General features: G+C 46.2%; 1 protein-coding gene across 2 annotated transcripts; it reads right to left on the minus strand.

Annotated features, from left to right (window-relative positions):
* Positions 1 to 26: 26 nt before the first annotated feature.
* LOC123486411 (hexokinase-1-like) lies at positions 27 to 22,603 on the minus strand. Of its 2 annotated transcripts, XM_045217719.1 has the most exons (19): positions 22,210 to 22,603; positions 20,458 to 20,620; positions 16,704 to 16,852; positions 15,986 to 16,105; positions 15,543 to 15,638; positions 15,360 to 15,459; positions 14,915 to 15,098; positions 14,359 to 14,514; positions 13,952 to 14,185; positions 13,406 to 13,710; positions 12,776 to 12,924; positions 12,401 to 12,520; positions 11,718 to 11,813; positions 4,026 to 4,037; positions 2,875 to 2,974; positions 2,438 to 2,621; positions 1,957 to 2,112; positions 1,393 to 1,626; positions 27 to 1,259 (listed from the first exon to the last, which is right to left on the minus strand). In XM_045217719.1, exons 1-19 carry the CDS (start codon positions 22,270 to 22,272, stop codon positions 1,109 to 1,111), a joined length of 2,772 nt encoding a protein of 923 aa, XP_045073654.1. In that variant the 5' UTR covers positions 22,273 to 22,603; the 3' UTR covers positions 27 to 1,108. The 2 variants fall into 2 exon arrangements, with proteins under 2 accessions (XP_045073654.1, XP_045073655.1); XM_045217720.1 differs by lacking the exon at positions 4,026 to 4,037 and having other exon boundaries at positions 22,210 to 22,602.
* Positions 22,604 to 22,966: the final 363 nt, after the last annotated feature.

Raw genomic sequence — 22,966 nt, forward strand, 5'->3', positions numbered from 1 at the left:
TCTAATAAAGAGACATCTCCACAGTATTTACTGCACAACAAAATATAATTTAATGAATTCACTTGTCACAGTTTGAAACACAAATCTATTTTGATATATAAAATAAAAGGATCCAGTACCCTCCATTTGTCTCAGAATAACACATGCAGTCTCCATACAGCTTTGGACATGTAAAGCTACAGGTCATGTTACAGTAGGACTCACAGAGACATTCAGCCACAAGTACACACAGAAGCGCTTGGAGTAGCCACTGTTGTCTTGGGGCCCAATTAACATTTATTATTTGTGCACACAATGCGTGTATAGGTGGGATTAAACACCTAAAGTATAGTAGTAATTCACATTTATGTAGCAACAAGGTATAACACTTCAACTGGGGGGGGGGGGTCATTCAGCTCTCCAAGCTCCTCAGAAAAAGTGGTTAGGTGAAGGCGGAATACTTTATTATGTGAGTTACTTTTGACATACATTTACACCAAAAATGATTAGTAGTAGACTAGTACATGGTGTGAAAATAGTATGTAGGTGGTGCGTAAAATTATAACTTTTTACAGCCGAGACTCTTACGTTCCACCCTATAAGCAGTGAGGCCTTTTTGGAAAATATATCTAAAGAGTGTAATCACTATAAAGGAGTTGTTGTATCATTCATTGGATTAAATATTCACTGGTTCAATTGAGAGTTCCACCAAAATACTACTACTCTTGTAACTCGCATATCCAGTAGAAAGTACAGAGAACTTTTTGTTTTGTGCAAAATCCTACTTGTGACTTCTGGGATTTTTTTTGGCAAAACACAAATATTGCACGCCGAAGGAGATTATATTTATCTGATACTTTAAACAACAAGCTATTGAGGAAAATGTACAAACATTTAAATGATAAACCCTTCTGGTGCAGTATAAATAAATAAAGGTGAAATATTCTAGTATTTTTAATTCCCTATGCATGCGGACATGTCTCTGGCTGTGAGAGTGGCCAGGCGGGGCAGAGGTGGAGTCACGGCTTCCGGGTCGGGGCTATGGGGAGATGGAGGGTGGGGCTGTGCGATGGGTGGAAAAAAAGTTGGAGCAGCAGGGTGTTGTCAGGGCGACGGGAGGGGCGGCTCATTACACTTGCTGTGCCTCTTGCGCTCTCTGGCGACAGCCCACGGCTGTGATGAGGGCTGCACCCTTGCCGCTCCCATCCTCCGACAACAGGAAGTTGACATTACACTTGGGGGCAAGCTCCTTCACTGTCTGGTGGAAGATCCGGGAAAAGCTGGAGAGACAGGGAGACAGGCACACATAGTCAGACGAGTATAAGGATAATTGTCTCTCATAGTTTGCTATGACCTAACACTGGCTCTCCTTTTTCCCCTCTCCTTCCCTCTCTCTATCCCTCCATTACTCACTGTGGGTGCAGTTTGTAGAGTGTTCCGTCCACCCCCACAGTGACGTCCAGGTGGTCCAGCCCTCTGTTCTCGCGAATCTTGTCCACCACGCCGGCCATTCCGGCTCCGCAGATCTGAGCCGCGCGTCGGGAAACGGTGCTGCACACCTCCTTGACGATGATACTGTCGTCACACGTGCTGTCCAGACCCAGCTGCTGTAGGATGGCCCTGACCTGCAGTAAGGCCAGGCGATCGCTGGGGAAAGAAAGGGTTAAAGGTCAATCAAGAGCCATTGGGTCACTGGATACTGAATAGTAACTTCTGCATACAGGTAGGCCAAATATTGGTTACAGTCTCATAAAGGTGTCTGTATCATATTCTTATTTGTTTGTAACAATGTAGATGCCATTGTTGTGAACAATTTGTAATTGTATGAAGTGTTGGTTCTCAACAGTATAGATAATCTCTGTACATCCCAAATTACAACAGGATGGTTATGTACATCCCCAGGCACATATCCTTAGTTAATAGGGTCAAATCTAAGTACAGCGAGAGATTTTTGCTGTTTAATCACAAGTTCCCTACCTCTCTATCTGGGACAGGAACTTGGTCTCAAAGATGCCTCTGGTCTTCAGCGTCTCAGAGATCTTTCCACGGAACAGGAAGCCGCGCTTGGTCAGGTCAATCAGGATGTTCCTCACAATTTCTCCCAGGTACATGCCACTGCACATCTTCTCATACCTGAGACATGGAGTGGAAAACCCCCACATTTGAGGCATATAACTTCGTTATTTACTTAGGCCCATCTCTCCTCAGGGAGCATAGTAGTCCATTGATGAGTCCTAGTCTAACATATCAACAATCAAACCAAGCACCATTTTATTATGGATAACATTAAAGTATTTTAGTGTCAATAAAGGATTCTGGTTCAAATACGATAAAGTACAGATGCATACTCTGGACATTAACAAAACACTTAGGCCAAAAAAACAACAACCCAAAAAACGAATTCCAACCTATCCTGTGCCCAGAGAGCCATTTACTAGTTTGGCTGTTCAATCGTCACCTCTGTTTGCCCTCGTTGAGTGAGTTCTCGTCCACGGCGCGGTCATACTGCGTCCTGATATCATCCAGGCACCCATTGTCCCCGAATGCGCCCCACTCCATGTTGACGCACATGCGTCCCTCGTTCCCCTCCACCGTCTCTATATTCCTCATCTCCTCCATGTAACAAGCGTTACTGCCCGTCCCTGTTAGAATGCACGTGACATCCCAGGACTTAGGCAGCCATTTTGAAATCTCTGCATCTATAAATCTGTACAGTATTATATATCATGCGGATATACTACTTATTACAATGTACATTACAGTAAATTATATACAATTTGGTGTAAATGTTTTAGCCATTAGATTTGTATCCAATTTCATCAACTTATTTAGCATTTGATAGAAAAACAATGTTGTACTGTAAGTGTTGATGAAATTAAGTAGTGGCCTGTATACCTGCAATAAGTCCAACCTCACAGTTGGGCTCTTCATATGCACATGTCATCATTGTTCCAACAGTGTCGTTCACCACAGCTACCACATCCAGGTCAAACTCCTAGACATACACACAAACAACATTATGAGTTGAACAGTACATTTGAGTGAGTTGAACTGTACATTTTCTGCTTCACACAATGCTTTAAATAGTATTGACATTCGTCACCTTAATGTACTGTCACAACCAAAAAACTAACCTCCATAGAAGGTCATGCATCATGTCATAAAGCAGAAAACATCAATACACAAGCTGTAAGTTTATTGAGTACATTTCAAATATTATTTTCAGTGTGAGTGTTGGTGTGTACAAATGGTTGTTTCTCAATGAATGAACTACCCCCCCTTTCAAATAGCACTCCAAGAACAATGCAACTCACTGACCCTCCACACACTCATTATTATGCAGAAGCTCAGACAGGAGACAGGAGACAGACAGGCACACACACACACAATTGACAAAGAGATATAATATTCCCATTCCCATTTGTAAAGATCCTGATTTTTTTGGTTGTTGCTATAAATATTAGATCACAAAAATGGTCACAACAAACACTCAAGTTAATTTGCCTTATACTTTGCCTGTAAAGATTTATAGTCATTTTTGCATTCTTGTTTATTACAATTTTCTCATGATGTTAATAATGGCATGCTATTTTAACAATTTCCACACCTCTGCATTGCAGTAGTCTCTAAAATCCAACCATAGGCAACACAGTGACTAGGGTCTGGTTACAATAATGGGCTCTTATGTCATAGATGAACTACGTCACTGCCTACATCGATAAAAAAATAAATAATCTGGTCTCTCCCACAAATCACGAGGTGCCAGAAAGTCGCGATTAAAAACCAAAGCGTGCAGGCAAAACCTTTGCAGTGGTTTTAGTTAAGGTAGTTGATGCAAACTAGCCACTTGCGAGCCAATATTTTGTATTTTATACAAGCAGATAAAGTAGTGACGCTGGCAGTGACGTAGAGTCCATAATTGAAACCAGGCTCCAGTCACTGTGTTGCCTAGGGACGGGTTTTCGAGACTAGCATTGCGGCTCTGTTTTACCTGTTTTGGGTTTTTTCAGAATCAATTTGCTCATTGACATTCAACTAATACTTACTCCATCCTCCATCTAAAAGGGTGACATTTATAAAAAGATACTGAGAAACATGTTGGTGTGTGATTTGGGCTGAGAACCCCTCAGAACAACAAGTCCAGAATGACTGAAGCACATTGAGTATAATTGAGTTACTGCAGCAAGGCTGAAAGTTGCCAATGGAGACATAGCATATGCTACTAGCATATTCTACTAATGGTAACGTAGCATGATATGCTATTGTTTTTTTAATATTGTGGTTTGGCATTTTGCATTGTTGAATAAATTGATACATTGTTACTTGGGATGGTATCAGTATTTCCAACCGCATAGAGTGATTTATTGTTACATAAATGGTGTTATGAATGAGAAACTGTTAACGTGGGCTGTGAATGTTGATGGTGACTGAGACAGTGTAGTGGCAGTTCAGTTATGGTGCATGAGTGTAATGACAGTTTCACACAGTATTACCAATTTAGCGATTTTGTTGCAATATTTAGCGAGTTTTCAGACCCCTCCAGCGACTTTTATTGATAAAAGAGCCTAGCAACAAATTCAGCTACTTTTCAGGCTGCTTTGGGGAGTTTTGCCACCAAGGGTTTCTATGGATTTGATAACAGTTAGCGACTTTTCCCAGGCAAACTTTTCTGCCGCAAACAGTTGGAGAAGCTGTCTGTGCAACATAAGTCACTGCAATGGTGCACAAAAAAAACGCTATGTCGGGGACCGCAGCCGTGCAGGGCAACAGCAAAACGTCATCCAGCAACTTCTAGCGTCAAATCAATGAGCCAATAGTGATTCTCACTGAAAAATAGTTGGCAACACTGGTTCCACACCAGTTCTATATCGTGGAGCTCCGCCCCATAGGGGAGCTCTGCTCCTAGTGGTTTACCCTCTGCCCTAAGGCAGCAACAGCCTGAGACAAAATTATGCACACACCTGCAGCCAATAGGAGCACAGGTGTCCCTATAAGAGGGGATGCCTCCCCTCAATCAGCCTCCCTTTATCTTCAGCGACTGGATGACTAGACTGAAGAGCCAAGAAGAGACGAAGCACGAAGACTCAGGACGAAAACGCCGTTGATATTCCAGTCATCAACGTCGTCTAAATGAGCACACCGGGAGATTTCCCACCCCCAAAAGCTATTTTCAGAGCTCAGTGCAGATGCACTTCTATGGCGGCCGGTGACCACCACGACCTGTGTTTCGTGTGTTTGGGATCCCAGCATGCCAAGGAAGGCGTCTGCAGTCCCCCGAATTGCGCCTCCTGCGCCCTCCTTTCTTTAAAGGAGAGGAAGCAGCGTTGGGCGTTTTCAGGGAGGACATCCCCCTTGAGGACGTGCTGTCGATACTAGCCTCTGCTTCAGAGGCGTCGTCCGACGGCGCAGACTCGGGGGAGGATAGGGATTTTGAGGAGGAGTCTGGCGTTCCGATGGAACAGTCAGACCCCATCCCTCATATTTTCAAGCCCCCCTTTCCCTTGGAAAGCGAGAGGGCTTGTAGTCCCTATAGCGAAGGGGACACGAGCTCTGAGAGATCAGAAGCTCTGTCTTTCGCTGCAGCCTCTCTGAGAGCGGATTTTCCGGGTCTCATTGAGAGAGCTGCGCAACGTCTGGAGATAAGGCTGCCCCCTCTTCCCTCCGCACCGGAGGTTGATATGATGGAGGGCGGTCCTTATTCCAGGCCGAGGAAGGCGGCAGAGCCAGTGGCTCCTGCCATGCCTTCTTTGGCCAGGTACGTTGAGGGCTCGTGGGAGGCACCTTTAGCGGCGCGTTCGCCAGTGAAAGCGTACCTCCCATTCACGAGAGTGGAAGGAAGGTTCCAGGGCAAGGGAATCCCCAGGTTAGAGAGCGCCATGGCGGCGTATCTTGTACCGGGTTCGAGCCCTTGGCCCTCTTCCAAGAAGGCCACATTGCCATCCCAGAAGGACCGACTCACAGCGTCGCTGTTAGAGAAGTCCTTTGGGTTGGGAGCCCAAGCTGTAGCAGCAGCTAATAACATTGCCCTCTTGGCGGCCGCCCTGTCCCGTTTAACCACGGGCAAGACAGAGCTGGCACCGGAGGAGGTGGAGGAGGCGTCCAGAATTTCTGGCGCCATACTCCACCTAACACAGGCGTCCGCAGTCTGCGCGGGGAGGTCCATGGCCACTTCGGTGGTCGGGGAGCGACACCTCTGGTTGTCATTGACTTCCATGAAAGAGGCAGACAGGACGTCTCTCTTGAACGCCCCCTCTCTGACGACGGCCTCTTTGGGGTCGCAGTCAAGGAGGCGACGGAGCGTTTTTCCAAACTGGAGGAGGAGAAGAAACAGCTGGCCAAGCACCTGCCGTTGGCAGGACGACTCGGCCCCGCTCCGTCCCAGAGACCATCTACCTCCGCCCCTCAAAGTAGACCGGGGTCTACAGCGAGGCGGCGTAATCGGCGTCATCCGGCGGCAGCGAGCAGCAAGGGAACGGGCCCCGCCCTTCCAGCAGCTACAGTAGCCCCACTACAGCCGGCGAGGGAGGTGACGAGGACGCCGACCTGGCCCTCCAAGGGAGGCAAAAGGAGGCATACGTGACGGGACGCGGGGGAGTGGATGGAGGACGCGTCGATGGTGTCGAACGTGCCCACTGTTCCCCCCCACCCTTCGGTTGAAGGGATGGGTGATGATGTAAATGCCTTTGTTGATGTGTTTAATAAAGAGTTGGCTCCACCTGACTTTGTCAAAAAATAGCCTCTTTTCCATAATACGTCCGAGAGCGTTCAAATCTCACCCTCTCTTCCTTACCACTCTAAGAGCCGTTCAGCCCACCGAGGGTGCGTTGCTGAACAGGCACTTAGAGTAGGTATCCATAAGACCTCAATCAGGTCGTCACATCACACTTCACGTATAAGAAGTGCTTTACATAGCAGGCAGCAGTCTCTGTCAGATTCTGACATGAGGACGCAACCGCTATTTGGGGATGGCGCACTAGCACAGACTAAGGTCTCTGCTAGTACGAGCCAGACCCATGCTGCGTTCACGGAGGGCCCGATTACCGCGGTCACGAAGGTGTCCAGAGTATCGGCGCCCCCAGGCATTGTAACACAGCAGCTATCTGGGGACGGCGCATTATCGCAGACCAAGGTCTCGGTTAATGCGATTCAGACCCATGCTACGTTCACGGAGGGCCGGATTACTAGGGTTATGGGTATAACCAACGTATCGGCTCCCCTGACAGAACGAGCTAATACTCACCACACTGAGTGTGAATCAACCCACCAGGGGTGCAGAGTTGAACACACACAGAAGGTGAAAGTTAAGAAGGTATCAAGGCGCCGCCTTGTTTTACCTCATAGAGACCTCATACTACAGACTTCTAGGAGTACTGTAGTGAAGGGCTCTGACAGCGAATTGCAGTCACCTAAGATGACGCAATCGCTTGCTGGGGATGGTGCCCTGCCGCAGGCTGTGACCTCGGTCAGCGCAATTCAGACCCGCGATGCGTTCAAGGAGGGCAGGAATACGACGGTTACGAGTTTAACCGACGTCCCTGCTCCTCTCTCTCTCTCAGAACGCATTGATGGTTCCTCTCCCTTTCACGGGAGGCCCACCTTGGGCTGTTCCACCACTTCAATGTTGGGGAACAGTGGCGGTAAGGGCCATAGAGGAATACAGGTCCTTCCTACTGGATGCACCACAGCTTTGTGCTCAGCCGCTTTCTCTGCATTGCTGGCAGTGGCGAAGAAGCTGCACCCTCTCACGCTGGCTAGAACAGACGTTGCAGAAGGATTATGCTCTCCAATTCCACCGGACCCCACCCCCGTTCAGGGGAGTGGTGGAGACGGTGATGAAAACGCCAGACAAAGTGGCCGCTCTGATGTCAGAGATTACGGAACTTTTGGCGAAGGAGGCGGTGACAGTAGTTCCCCGGGAGCAAAGTAACAAAGGGCTATATTCGCCTTATTTCCTAGTGCCCAAAAAGACGGGGGGAGTGAGGCCGATTTTGGACTTACGCATTCTCAACGAGAGCATAACCAAACGGCCCTTCCGAATGCTAACGACAAAACGTCTGCTGGAATGTGTCCAGAGAGGGGACTTTTGTACGAGCATAGACCTAAAGGACGCATACTTTCATGTGCCGGTTCAGCCGCGTCACAGGAAGTTTCTGCGGTTCGCCTTTCAAGGGGTGGCGTACGAATACACGAGGATGCCATTTGGGTACGCCCTGGCACCTCGCACATTTTCCAAGTGTGTGGAGGCGGCATTGGAACCGTTGCGTCGTCAGGGAATACGGCTACTAGCCTACCTGGACGATCTACTGGTTCTCGCCCCGTCAGCAGAGCTGGCGATCACTCACACAACACAGACAGTGATGCATCTCACAAGTCTGGGGTTTGCTGTGAATTGGAAAAAGAGCGCGCCCTGGCCCACTCATCAGATTGTCTACCTGGGGATACAGCTAGACACTGTGAGGATGAGGGCTCGAATTTCGGACCCCGAAGGGTAGCCTTGTTGCTAGCCCTGAGGAAGTGTCGTCCGAATCACACGGTGACGGCGCTGTCGATCATGTCACTTTTGGGTCTCATGTCGTCAGCCCACTCTGTGGTTCCGCTGGGACTCCTGCATATGCGCAGGATGCAGCGATGGTTCGCCCAACTAAGACTAGACCCATTGCGTCAACGTCATCGGTTGGTGGTGGTTCCCCTCTCGCTCAGTGCAGATCTGAACTATTGGAGAAACCCGCGCGTTCTCACGCACGGAGTCCCGATAGGCAAGGTGTCCTCTCACATCCCAGTATTCACGGATGCGTCCCTGACGGGATGGGGAGGGACATGTCAGACCCAAGCGATAGGAGGTGTGTGGCCTCAATCAGGTCGTCATATCAACCTCTTGGAGTTGGAAACGGTTCGACTGGTTCTGACCCACTTCGCGTCTACCCTTCGGGGTCGCGATGTGCTGGTCTGGTCAGACAACCGGACCACAGTAGCTCACATAAATCGCCAGGGAGGAGTCAGGTCTCCTGCTCTCCATCGGGCGGCAGAGCAATTGTGGCTGTGGGCTCACGAGCACCTTCGCTCATTGAGAGCAGCACACATTCCGGGCTACTTGAACGTAGGAGCAGACCTCATGTCAAGAGGGGGTCCTCGAGACGACGAGTGGTGTCTGCATCCGGACATTGTTCTTCAGATTTGGGAACAATTCGGGAGAGCCGAGGTGGACCTATTCGCGTCACGCGTGAACGCGCAATGTCCTCTGTGGTTCTCTCTGAGGGAACAGGACGAACCGCCACTGGGAAGGGGACGCCTTTGCGCACCAACCGTGGCCGAGAGTTCTCCTGTATGCATTCCCTCCGCTGTCCTGCATTCTCCCACTGCTAGCCAGGGTGAGGTCAGGGGGGCTGTCAGTGATACTGATAGCGCCCGATCGCCCGGGGGCTCCTTGGTTTGCGGAGATGAGTCAGATGTTGATTGCGCCACCTTGGCCAATTCCGCATCGACGGGACGCGTTGTCTCAGGCGGGAGGCACGATAGGGAAATTGCCCATAATCGGCCAACCACTGAAGGCCTGGCTGCTGAGAGGGACAGGCTAGAGCGCCGTGGGTTATCTGATGCAGTGATCAGGACCATACAGGGTTCACGTGCCAGTTCCACTTCTAAGATGTATGCCAGTAGATGGAACGTGTTTTCACGATGGTGTGTCACACAAGGTGTAGACCCCATGAGCTGTCAGGTGGAGATTATTCTCTCTTTTCTACAGCTCATGTTTGATAAACAAAAATCGCCTGCCACTATTAGGGTGTTTGCAGCAGCGATTTCAGCTTGTCATGAGGGGTTTGGCAGAGACAATGTCTTTAGCCACCCTCTAGTGAAACGCTTCCTATTAGGAACGCGGCGACTTAGGCCAACACCTAGAGTCACGCTTCCTCAGTGGGATTTGGCTTTGGTACTCGAAGCGCTATGTAAGTCGCTGTTCGAGCCATTGAATCAAATACCCCTCAAGATGCTGTCTATGAAGACAGCACTGTTGCTCGCTTTGACTACAGCTAAGCGGGTCAGTGATTTGTGTGCTCTTTCGACGAGACCTGACTGCCTGGCCATCAATGGTGACCTGAGCAGAGCAGTGTTACGTCCTAACCCGGCATTTGTGCCGAAGGTTATTAAGAGTTCATATAGGTCACAGACCGTGGAGCTGTGGGCTTTTTCTCCTCCTCCTCATAGAGAGAGGAGTGAGGAAAAGCTCAATCGCCTGTGCCCGGTACGCGCTTTGGCGTGTTACGTCGAGCGCACAGCAGCGATTAGGTCATCGCCTCAGTTGTTTGTGTGTCACGGTGCGGCTGCACTAGGTAGACCACTTTCAAAACAGCGGTTGTCTCACTGGCTTTGTGAAGGCATTGAGACAGCTCATGAGGCAGCGGGGCGGCAATTGCCTCAGGGTATCAGAGCTCACACCACTCGTGGAGTAGCGGCTTCTACTGCCCTTTTCAGAGGAACAGGGGTAGAGGATATCTGTAGAGCAGCATCCTGGTCGACGCCGTCTCCATTTATCCGTTTCTATCTCTTAGATATGTCTTCTAACTCTCTGGCTCGATCTGTACTCAGCGTGGCTGAAGGGAGATCTTGAGCAAGAAAGAGAGGAGAAGCAGGACTGTGGACACAGGTTTCCATCAGGTCCGCTTTGGTTAGGAAGACGTGTTTTTGACAGATATGTTTTCTAACTCTTTGGCTCGGTCTGTACTCAGCATAGCTGAAGGGAGATCTTGAGCTAGGAAGAGAGGAAAAAGCAGGACTATGGACAAGGTTTCCATCAGGTCCGCTTTGGATAAGAAAACATATTTTGTGGCATGACTCCTGACTGACAGCTTCAGTACAGTAGAGGCATGTGTTGATTGACAGAATGTGAGGTCATCTATCTGCTTGTTCAGTTTAGTATGACCCATGTTTTGTTCCTGTCCACTAATCTCTGGGATTCCATTGAGTGAGTGAGGCGGTCTACCGCGTTCACAATGTAGAGTGACACTTGGTGTCATTCCATTAGTGGTCGGTAGTGTTTTCACAGGATATTGAGGCACATCTATCTGCTAGTACAGATTAGTATGGCTTCTATTCTGGTGATCTGCCCACTAGTCATTGGCATTGCCATTGGACTAGGTGGGGCGGGTCTTTAACCGATGACGCGGTATATTGTGACGCCCGTATGGGTTTTTAGTTGCAGTACTGCGGGACTTGGTTGCAGCCATTGCTAGGCCTGACCTTTTCGTTTCGATGGGAAGTGTTAGGCTCGGCAGGGAGTACATTTTGGAGCGCTACGCTCCGCCTTAAACCACTAGGAGCAGAGCTCCCCTATGGGGCGGAGCTCCACGATATAGAACGATTAGTTACCGGAGTGTAACTCCAGTTCTATGAGTGGAGCGGAGCCCCATAGGACTTAAGGCCCTGCCGACCCTCTCTAGTCTCGCTGAAGATAAATATCTCGGGAGGCTGATTGAGGGGAGGCATCCCCTCTTATAGGGACACCTGTGCTCCTATTGGCTGCAGGTGTGTGCATAATTTTGTCTCAGGCTGTTGCTGCCTTAGGGCAGAGGGTAAACCACTAGGAGCAGAGCTCCCCTATGGGGCTCCGCTCCACTCATAGAACTGGAGTTACACTCCGGTAACTAATCGTTATTTGATTCTACTCTATGTGGTGGAGTTATATTGTGGGGATGTGTTACATATTATCACAGTAGTGTGACATAACCCTCCCCTCCTCTCACCTCTTTCCTCTTGATGCCCTCCCGGAGAAGCTCCACCACGTCTTCACCCTCACAGTCTGTGCATTTGAAGCCTTTGGTCCAGTTCACGAGGATACCCTGAAAAACAGAAAAGGCACTTTTTGGTTATGCTACGATCAACTGCAACTGGCCGATATGGCCAAAAATCTATATCACGATAAATTGCGTGAATTGATGCGATAACGCTAAATAAAACTATAGGTTTATAACAATGTGCACCACAGTTTTTTTTTTATTACCCTTTAAACTTGTTTTTTTAAATGTATTTATTGTTGTAGCAACCAATTGTCCCATTAACAATCACCCAAATTAGCAAACGTATTTAATTTCAAACTTCACATTTCTCTAGTATAGGCTACTTATCGTAATTAACGATATTAGAAAAAGGCATGCGATAAGTGGTCTGTGAAAATAATTTTCGGTTCATCGTCCCAGCTCTGTGATTACTTTAATACATTAACTTGATATTCGGTGCCTCCACAGATGTTATAGTTATAACAGTCACGACTGTCACTCTGAGATCGATCAGTGAAATATACTGTGAGATGCGAATGTTGATCATAATTGTCAGTGAGAGTGATTCAATTTTTGGGGGATCGTGCGGGACAGGAGTTATTTTGGGGTCTCGTCCAGGGTAGGTGTTAGCCAGCAGATAAACTACCCACCGCATCCAGGCTCTTCTGGTGGCAGGGGAAGGAAAAGGTGAAGCCCAGAGGCAGACGGGCGCTCTTCATGCCCATGTAGTCCAGGAAGTCAGAGATGCAGTACACAATGTGGTCAAAGAGCTGGAGGAAACGGTAGAGAAAACCGGCTTTAATCATACGCTGACTGTATTCATTTATTGATGAATTGAATGATGAATTGGCTTTATGATGTGCTGACTGTATTTATTTCAGTGCAGACACAATTTATGGATGTAAAAGTTACTGAAGTACGTATTTGGACATTTGAAAACGGATGAATCATAGTTCATGAACTGAGACCGACTCTAATGGCTTTGGTGTTATAATGACATTTAGTAATTTCAGCCATTGCTGTACCTCCTCTCCGGTGCCCTGCATGACCTCGATGGGAATGGCGTAGATTTTGTTGTGCATCTCCACTGTACGCCTTTTCCCACTACGGATCTTAACCAGCAGCACCCGGAAGTTTGTCCCTCCCAGATCCAGAGCCAGGAAATCCCCATTTTCTGTAACATGAGAGCAGTCTTATTAGCTAATGATAATGATATTTCCATAAGATATTCTCATGCTTCAAATGTTGATTTTCATAGTTCTAACTGTATGAATTGCTTGAGGTATGTGACCTTAATCTGTTTGCTGTTCAGATTAGGCAGGGATACTGGGTGACAATTCAGTAAAAAAAAATGAAGGGATTCTAACATGCAAATGCCCAAGGATTATACAAAAAGTAGACCAATTATCAAAGCACTGAAGCTTTTAAACTTTCAGGGGGTCAGTCCCATTTTATTCCCAAACAGTTGAACAAGGAATTCCTCTATGGAAGTGTAATTTAATTCCTGAATCGACTACAATTCAGATGGAACTGATTCCCCCCCAACTCTGAATAGTGGTGAGAAGATATATTAATTCCTCCTTCCCTCCTTCCCTCCTTCCATCCTTCCTGCTATCCATCCATCCATCTTTCCACAACCCCCTCCTGTTGGTCACCTGTTCCGTCAGGCGTGCTGCGCACGTAGGTGGGCAGCATCTTGACGGTGGCCGAGTCGTGTGTCTTCTTCCCCAGGCCATTCTCGATCTCCGTCCTCATCCTCTTCTTCACCTCCAGCAGCTGGGCTTTGCTCAGACGGAACTCGGCCAGTGTCTGGGCGATCTGGCGCGTCTGGTCGGCCAGACGGTACGCCACCGCCGTCACCATGGCAGCACCCTTGGCACTTCCGCTCTCGGACAGCAGGAAACGGACGTCAGAGTCGGGCACCAAACGCCGCACCGTCTTGTGGAGACGCCGGGCATATCTGCAGAGAGATGAGAGGGGTGGATGGATGGAAGAGATAACAAGCTGGGTTTGGATTTCTGTATCGAAGTCTAGTACTTCTCAGAGAAATTTAAATCTTGATAAGTTATTGCATCATCACTTGTGGTAGAGACCAGCATATTCTTTAACACCTGTGGCTATTTTGAAATTCCCTCTTGTTTTCTTATTGTGTTCTTGCACAGAGGAGGTCCTATCTACCTCCAGTAGGATTGATCACTCACTGAGGGTGCATCTTGTACATCGACCCATCAATTCCCACAGTGGTGCGCAGGCGGGCGACTCCCTTGTTGTCCTTCAGGCGTGTAAGGATACCTCCCAGTGTAGCTGCGATGAGGTTCGCAGAGCGGAAGGATACGATGGTGCACACGTGTTGCACGGCAACACAGTCCTCTTGAGAAGGCTCCACCCCAAGCCTCGTTAGGATCTCCTTGCATTTGGTCAGGCCTTCCTTGCTCCTGTCATGGGGAGAGAGAGGTCAATGGCTTGCATTTAGGTAGTGCTTGAGCTCTACAGCTCACTTAGCCTCAAATAACTTTTCATTGTATGTAATGGAGGTCATATAGTCCACAGAAACAATGGAGTTGTGTATATTTTCCTTGGAAGAAACTGTCCATCGTTGACCTCTTACTTCTCAATGGCTGAAACATGCTTAGTTTCGATCTTCCCTTTCGTCAGAAGCTCGGGGGTTATCCGACCCTCGAACAGCAGGCCCTCCTTGGCCATCTTGACCAGGATGAGGCGGACCAGCTCTCCCATGAACATCCCGCTGGCCATCTTCTCAAACCTTCCCAGACAAAGACACAACAGAGACAATGTCAGTTGATTTTTAGGGCTTGTAAACAAATACACAGCTTTACGTTCTCTGAGGATTTATTGTTATGTGACATGACTCTTCCCGGAGATTTTGTAAATACCCACTTGGGTTGAACAATGTCTACAATATTTTCTGTTTTATCTTGACGCTGAGGGTGGCAAGCCCCTGGCCTGGAGCCCTACATATTTATCACTTGTGGTGATTTGTTGAAGCTTTTGAGGCTCCAAAAAGTGCCTGATTCAATGGAAGTTTAACTGACAAATTGCACTGGGATTAGCTTTAGGTTATAACGCAGTTATAGCAACAACCATAAACACATATTCCACTTAGCAGTCCTGAGTACCATGCATGCCCTGCAGTCTTGACTTACAGCTGTTTCCCAGGGTTGAGGGAGCCTCTGTCGATCTCCCGGTCAAACTCTGTACGGAGGTCCTCCAGGGACCCGTCGTCCCCGAACGCCCCCCACTCTGTGTTGATGCACATCCTGCCCTCGTCTCCCTCCACCAGGTCAATGTGCCGCAGCTCCTCCATGTAGCAGGCATTAGTACCAGTACCTGAAAGTACACCCAGCCTAGTAAATAACCTGGCTGGAGCACTACGGCAAGCCACAGGATAATACTGTGCAGCAAAATGGACATTTGCTTAATTTTCACTAGAGCTATGCCTCTCTGTGTAGAATTTAGAATGAACATGAATCTAGAATGCCATGGCCATTCTTTGCCATTGGCATGCTGCACAGTTCTTTTACCACCTTTTATCAATAACCCTTTTGAGCGTATGCGAACATACATGTATTGAATGGTGTGTATCCTCACCTATGATGATGCCAACTTCACATCGTTGATCGTCGAACCCACAGGTCATCATCGTTCCGGTTGTGTCATTGACCACTGCCATGATGTCAGCTTCATAGTCCTGACAAATACAATATGTTTTCTAATTCTCTTCTAGTGGCATACGTGGTAGTTAATTTATGGTTAAGAAATAAGAAAGCTCACCCCTCGTTTCTTGATGGCCTTGTTCAGAAGCTTCACGACATCCATGCCTTCTACACCACTCACTTTGAACTTCTTTGTCCAAGTCACTAAGACGGCCTGTAACAGACAGCACTTTCTTTAATAAGTCTATTCTATGACCACCTAGTGTTAGCTAGTGTTAGCTAGTGTTAGCTAGTGTTGGCTAGTGTTGGCTAGTGTTAGCTAGTGTTGGCTAGTGTTGGCTAGTGTTGGCTAGTGTTGGCTTTGTGGACATTCTATTTTAAAATTAGGATTTTGTCCCCCCAGGCAGGTACCACCCCCACAGTTACAACATAACTGTGCAAACTCAAACCCTAAAAGTTGGCTTGTACTAAAATATAAATAATTTTATAATGTAATTTATTATGGTTTCTCAACATCTCGAATAAAACATTATAAAAGCATACATTGTTGGAACCTCTTACCTCGTCCAGTTTGGTTTGGGCACATGGGAAGGAGAATGTGAATCCTACAGGGAGTTTTTTATCCTTGATCTTTTGCTTCTCCATGAAGTCACCGAGGCATTCTGCGACATGGTCAAAGAGCTACAGACATAAAAATAACTTGAATAGTGGAGTGGGACAGAAGCACATAGTTATACAATTACACATAATAACAGTAGCAGCAACCCAACCCTATTGGCTTATCAAACCCCTAATTAACAATTAAACTGGTTTGAATTGGTGAATCATGATGGTGGCCAGCAGTTCTTCAAGTCAGTCCTCTATTACGACCACTCTGTAGGCCTATAGGTTATAGCATGGAATGTTTTTTGTATCAACCAATCACAATTGATCTCTCTCGTGACAGAATTGTTGTGGGTATCACGTTACTGTTGCCAACTGCCCTCTCTCGGAGGTTTCAACAGTCAACAGAGGTCAACAGTGTCATGATGGGTTTCTTGATGTCACTCCCACTTCATAGGACAAACAGATCAATACAATATTGAGTGACTGCTTTTATACAGAATGATCCTTATTGTTTGACCCGGAGAACCTCTGATGTGAGTGAATGAGACTATAGGCGACTGTCTGGGAGTGTTTGGGGTGTTTTGAGGGTGTTTTGTTGTGTTTGAGTGTGTTTTGTTGTGTTTTTGAGGGTGTTTTGGTTAGTTTTTTGGTGGTGTTTTGTGGTGTTGTTGACCTGCGTCCCACTCCCATGGATAATGTCCTCAGGGGTCTCGTAGACCAGGCTCTCCATCTGAACCGGCTGCTTCTTGTCTTGTGTCACCTTCACGCGCAGGATACGGAAGTTGGAGCCACCCAGATCCAGAGCTAAGAAATCTCCCTTTTCTGTTAGATTAAAAATAAAATTAAAATACATCAACAACATTACCTATTTTCTAGTGTCTTTCAAGCAGCATGTTACTATCTACAAAATTCATTTTAGGTGAACTGAATTGATTGCCTGCCAGGTGCTATATGTCAGGATTATATGTCATTTTAGGAAGGGAGCCAAAATCGTACTCTGTCCTCAAAAGGTCAAGAAAGGCCTGTTTATATCGATCGTATAGATCAGGCACCAAGCTGTTTGTGTACTCCAGACACAGAGCTGATCTAATTACACTACATCTGTCTGGCGCTGAACATAGAGCATTATCACAGTCTGTTCCCATGACCTGTCTGGAATGAGATGTCACTGAGCTGTATTGGATGGAGGTGTGTCTGATAGCCTACAGACTAGAGGAGGACTCCATTGGTAGCTTCCATTAAAGCAAAGTAGAATTCTATCCTCAGGCTAACTAGATAGTGTTCTGTTATAACACTGTTATAGAGTGCTGCTGTTCCATCTAGATTTTACTTTACTGTATAGGGCCAAGAGAGTTCTCCACTGTTGATATTCCTTGTGCCTTACTCTGTAAAGAATACCATCACAGGAAATATATTGCATGTGTTGCTATCTTGTTGATCATGGCGTTGATGGCTTGTGATTGGCCTATGTAACTAAGTCAATTGTTAATAATACTTTTACACACATCTCACATACTTGATACATATCAGTTGTCAGCTGTCACCATAGCCTCAACTTTGAACTTTGACTGAATCCCCCTTCCTGGACCCCCTCATGTCCAGTGGCTGAAAACGATGGCTATTTATAACATGCGAGATGACAGGGAACTGCCCACGGCAGGCTGGCTTTATGATACGACCCCTCTGCAAGGCTAGCCTTGTTGGGCCTTGGCATTTACTGTCCGCAGGCCGCTCTGTTTACAAACAAAGATAGGCCACCCTGAACTATGCATAGGTCGGATGTTTGGAGTAAACCTCTTGACAATGGCCTCTACTATCAGCAGTGGCCTCTACTATCAGCAAGTTCAAAATAGCTTTCTGACATTTTACTATCAGGCTCCATTTTACATTTAGCATTTCCCCTCCCGTTCTCCAAAGTAATAACTTTATGCTGGGAAGATTGCCTGTTGACATTCAACATTACATTTGTTAATGTAACCCAATACTGTAGTTATTTATTTACAAGGGCTGGGCATTTTAACTGATGTTGAAAGGCAATCAGCAGTAAACAAACAAGGAAACAAACAGTGAACTCATCTCCTCTGTTTTCATGTCTTAAACTATAAATCTTACCTGTAACTTTAAACTACAACATATACATTTATATACTATAAACTGAAAAAATAACTCCACTGTCCCCAATAAAACCAAGTAACCAAATGGTGGACCCCTGCATTATTTCGCATGAGCTCTATATCTAGCAGTTGAATGATCAGCGATGCAGCTGGGTGTGATATGTTAAATATTATCATGCATTGCTATAGCACAGCTAATCATACTAACAGCCCATAGACACTCTAGTGGCCACAGAGAGCACTGTTCTGCTCCTGGGCTCACAACAATGGCGCTGGGTGGCCATATGACCTGCCAAGTTCAAATACACAGTACACACAGTACACACAAAAAGCCTAATGTCACAGAATGGCCCTGGCCATTTAAAACACCTCAGCACATTTTTGCAGGACAGATAAAGCTGGGAGTGTAGTGTCCTTTAAAGTGCTTACAGTATAAACACTATATTCTATGTAGAGTTAAAGGTCCAACAGTGGTAGTTTGGTGCTTTGACTGTGCAAGCTGCAGGTCCAAATGGGATGCATGCCATTATCCTATGAATATGAATGTATATGTTTTTTTGTTATTCAGAGGCAACTAACATCATCAGTGTGGGTTATTTCCAATGTATATATTGCTGTACTGTATTCAAGAGATTGAACAGGATATTAAGCACTTTCAAATTTGTAAAAAATATTGTACGAATTTGAATTCGTAATATATCATCCGAATTACAGGAAAATTATTATAATAATACTTTTTTGCAGGACGTAACATATCATACGAAATGAATGATGTTACACACAATTGTGCACAATTTTCGGGGACCCGTTTTGGCTCGTGTGCACTACTTTCAAAACTACTAGCTGAAATTATACAAAACCTTTATAACGCATCTTTAATATATAACATGCCAGTTAGCAGATGCTTTTATCCAAAGGGACTTACAGTACAGTGAGTGCATACATTTCTATTATATGTATGTGATAGGGCTGACCCAATTTAGTTGACTGGTCGATTGTTTGGTTGATAGGCTGTTGGTCGACCAAGATTTCTTTAGTCGAGCAGTGGCAAATATATACAAATAATTTATGGCACACAAGACACATGTCTGATTGACTAATCCATTGCGGAGGCCGCGGGGATGGTACACTAGTATCACCAGTAGTACATTTACTGTTAATTCCCATCTTTTATAATCTACAATATTTGTTTGGTTAAAGTTATTTCAGTTAATACATTCAATATATTATTATTACAGTCTTACTGTTGTCATTGTAGGAGTGGGCACGTTGTTTGCAGAGCACACAACCTAGGCTACACTTGTGAGAAAAAAGTATTGGTTTATTTCATTCCATTTACGAGTTGTCAATTTATTCATTGACTTTTGTTTGGCGCGCTCCTGTCAATCTTAAGTAAGGACACGCACCTGATTATGCATAGAAGTAGGCCTAGGCTACCTGTCCTGTGCGCAAATGTAGGCCTATAAATGTGCCCATTTGGGGATCTGATACTATTTCTGATTGTCTTAACTCACCATCACTGTGGAGCTTCTCAAAGTAATTTATCAGGATATGTTCTACCTGCAAGCTGTAATGTTTTTATTTGTTGGTTTTATGTAGGCTATTTTTACATATGCAATAGAAGTTGCTTTTAGATTTGTATCATTTTCATTTAGATAGAATTTTGATTAAAAACACATTACATTGATTTTGAGATATGAAGACTTTATTATAAATGAAATGAAACTGTTCCACGAAAATGTGCATATGAAAATCATAACTGTCATTCAGATCAGTAGAAATGGTACGATAACTAGGCACTCCAAATGGATAACTGGCATGCAGATCAGTAGACATGGTACTATAACTTGGCACTCCAAATAGAAAAGGTTGCAGACCGCTGGTGTAGCCTATTGGCAGAATCTGCGAAGGCCAGCAGCAGCAGGCAGTGGGAGGAGTAGAGTCGGGTAGGGAACAGGTTTTTTTCTTCTGGTTAGTCTATATTGATCTCTGGATCCCTCTTTAGTAATTTGTGTGTCTTAATTTTTAATCGCAGCACTTAAAGCATCAGACAAGCTCAGTAGCCTACATATAGTTAACTTTATTCAAACATAGGGTGTGTCTATATATGGAAAAATACACGTTTTAAAATTTTGACCAATCGATTGGTCGAAAGAACAGATGACTCTCGGTCAACCAATATTTTTTGTTGTTGGGGACAGCCCTAGTATGTGATCCCTGAGGTAATTGAACCCACCACCTTTACCAACTGAGCCACACAGGACCACTATTGTATTGAAGTGCAGTTTACTCTGTATTGACATTACTGTTTACCTGATCCATCAGGGATGGCCCTGACAAAGGTGGGCAGCATCTTGACAGTTGCGGTGGTGTTGGTGTCACGGCCCAGCCCGTTCTCCAGCTCCCGCCGGAACCGGCACTTGATGTCATGCAGCGTCTCGTCAGAGAAACGCATTGAGTAAAGGTACTTGTCGATCTATAAACCACCACAGGAAAGAATAGATACAATATGTTATGATGATATGTCTTTGTGATACAGTATATACAAGGATTAAGGTCATGAGTTTTTACTGACCTTAACTATTATGTATTGTAATGATACTGTATATTACTCAACCGATGATGGAGTGCAGGTACTTAGCAATATGAAGACAGACAGACATTACAAGTTGTCATATTATTCCAGAGTGCAATGGAACACAGTCCAGAGGGAACAATTGGATATGATCCACAAATTATTATATCATCTCTTACAGTAGCATTAGTATTCATCAGTCGCTATTGGGCTCCAAAAAGAAGAGCTGAGCTGAACAATATTACTGCTGTAAAGCCGATAGCTGGAGAATGATTGTCCTGATATAAATAGCATTGTGCAGCCTTCACATAGAGACGAGTATGTGTGTGACGCTAGTAATGAAGTAGTAGTAAGCTACTAACATTATGTAACGCACGCTATCAGAGACCATCTGATTTCATCACAATGATAAGTATTAGTACAATTTTGGAGCATCAACATTTTTTATCATTAAGATAATTGAATATTATCATAATTCATTGTAATATAAGTATAGTATAGTGGTAATATAATATACTGTCATAATAATTGACTTCATAATAATATTTTGCTGAATCAGCCCTCATACTGGTCTTAATCAGGAATGTAATGGTTAACTACTAGCTACAGTACTAGGGGCACGTGCACATGCTGCACTACACGTCACGTATGACATCACAAATCCTATCCCACACTCCGTCAGTCACGAGCCACTCTGTCTTTACTGAGTCTATCTAGGGGATGTCACAAAGGTCAAGTCAAAACCAATGGATTTGGTATTAATGTATAATGTGTGTCCTGAGACAACTAGATGCTCTGATGCTTCTGACATCTACATGTCGTGCCTTGTTTCTGTTCCGATCTGAGGTCAACATCTGTCTATCGCCAAAGGGCGTGTTCCCTCCTCTCCACGGGGATCATGAGGGAATTGATTTGATTACAGGCCTAGTGTCAGGGGAGGAGGATGGCGAGAGCAAGGTGGGGTTTGGCACTTTAACCGTTTCCATGACGATGGAGAGGGAGAGACCTAGAGAGGAGTCAGAGAGAGAGAGAGAGAGAAGAAGAGGGGGAGGGAGAGAGGAAGTGCTCACGGCTTCCTTCCCAGCAGCCCCTAGCTCACAGACACCTGTCTGCTTCAGACGCCCCGGCAACAGACGCCCCGGAAACACTCCTTAGCGATGAGAGGGGGGCTAGCATGCACTGCATCACGACCACCACCAGCTAGCCCATCCAGCTGGCACATCCTAATCTCAAGGACACACAGTGTGTTTATTAAAAACTACACACTCCTGTTCCAATGCTTACTCTAGACAAGACTAACCACTCATTAAAAATTAAATCAGATGTCCATCATGGCTTCCCTCCCAAAGCTCCATCCTCGCCCAGCGTCATCAAACACCCCAGAGGCATATTGATATCAACCGGTGTCCATGGCTGTCAGCAGCGTCTACTCTTACAAAACTGACCCATTCTAGAGGGAAGAGTACAGTAAAAGTGTTGTAGTCACTCACCTTCTTAACCTGGTCATCCTTCAGCTCAGTGAAGTAATATGCAAGAAGCTGTGCCGCTATCATCCTGCCTGCACGTATGCGAGGGCCGTCAGCGACGGACGGACGGAGGGAGGTGAGAAAAAAGGGAGGAGAGAACGACCGATATCTCTTGTCCTTCACTGATCCCTTCTTTATCCTAATGAGGAGGAAAAGCAGGCCTGAGCTGCCCTAGTCCCCCTTGAAGACAGTTGTGAGGTAAAAGTGCTAGTAAAACAGTGAAGAAGAAGAAGAAGCTGTGCCTGGGTTGCACACACACAGGCACACACACAGTGTCTGTGTCTCAGTGCTAGCTCTCTTAGCTGCTCCCTGCTAGCTGCCTGGCTGTCGGTGGATGCAGTGCTGCACTGGAATGGTGGTCAGCTATGCCCTGCCCCCACCTTACACTCTGATTGGCTGAGTCACAGCTGCTGGAGGAGGGTATGGCAAGGGGAGGGTGGGCTGAGGGCTTCTCCTTCAGCTCATCATAGGAGGAGAGAAGAGCGGGGGATAGGAAGAGAGAGAGAGGTGGGAGGGAGAGGGGGATTGCGAGAGAGAGGGATAAGGGAGGAAGTGGAGGCTTGGTTGATACAGTATCCCACCCCTCTCCTCACAGCAGCAGAGAGAGAGAGATCAAAAGAGAGGGACTGAGAAAAAGAGAGGGAGAGACGCCTCGCCGGCATGTCTGTCACGTTGTCATGGCACCCAGGGGAGGACGTGCAAGTGAGAGGGCAATCACATG

This window comes from Coregonus clupeaformis, unplaced genomic scaffold, assembly GCF_020615455.1.
Source record: "Coregonus clupeaformis isolate EN_2021a unplaced genomic scaffold, ASM2061545v1 scaf1195, whole genome shotgun sequence".
In the NCBI taxonomy this organism is placed as follows: Eukaryota; Metazoa; Chordata; class Actinopteri; order Salmoniformes; family Salmonidae; genus Coregonus; species Coregonus clupeaformis.

What these genes read in the sequence shown, in the direction of transcription:
- LOC123486411 (XM_045217719.1), bottom strand. Translation starts at nt 22,272, where the DNA reads ATGATAGCGGCACAGCTTCTTGCATATTACTTCACTGAGCTGAAGGAT. An exon ending in TGAAGTTGGCATCATCATAG is followed by an intron (nt 15,099 to 15,359) that starts GTGAGGATACAC and finishes GTGTACTTTCAG; the next exon opens with GTACTGGTACTAATGCCTGC. An exon ending in ACCAGAAGAGCCTGGATGCG is followed by an intron (nt 11,814 to 12,400) that starts GTGGGTAGTTTA and finishes TCTGTTTTTCAG; the next exon opens with GGTATCCTCGTGAACTGGAC.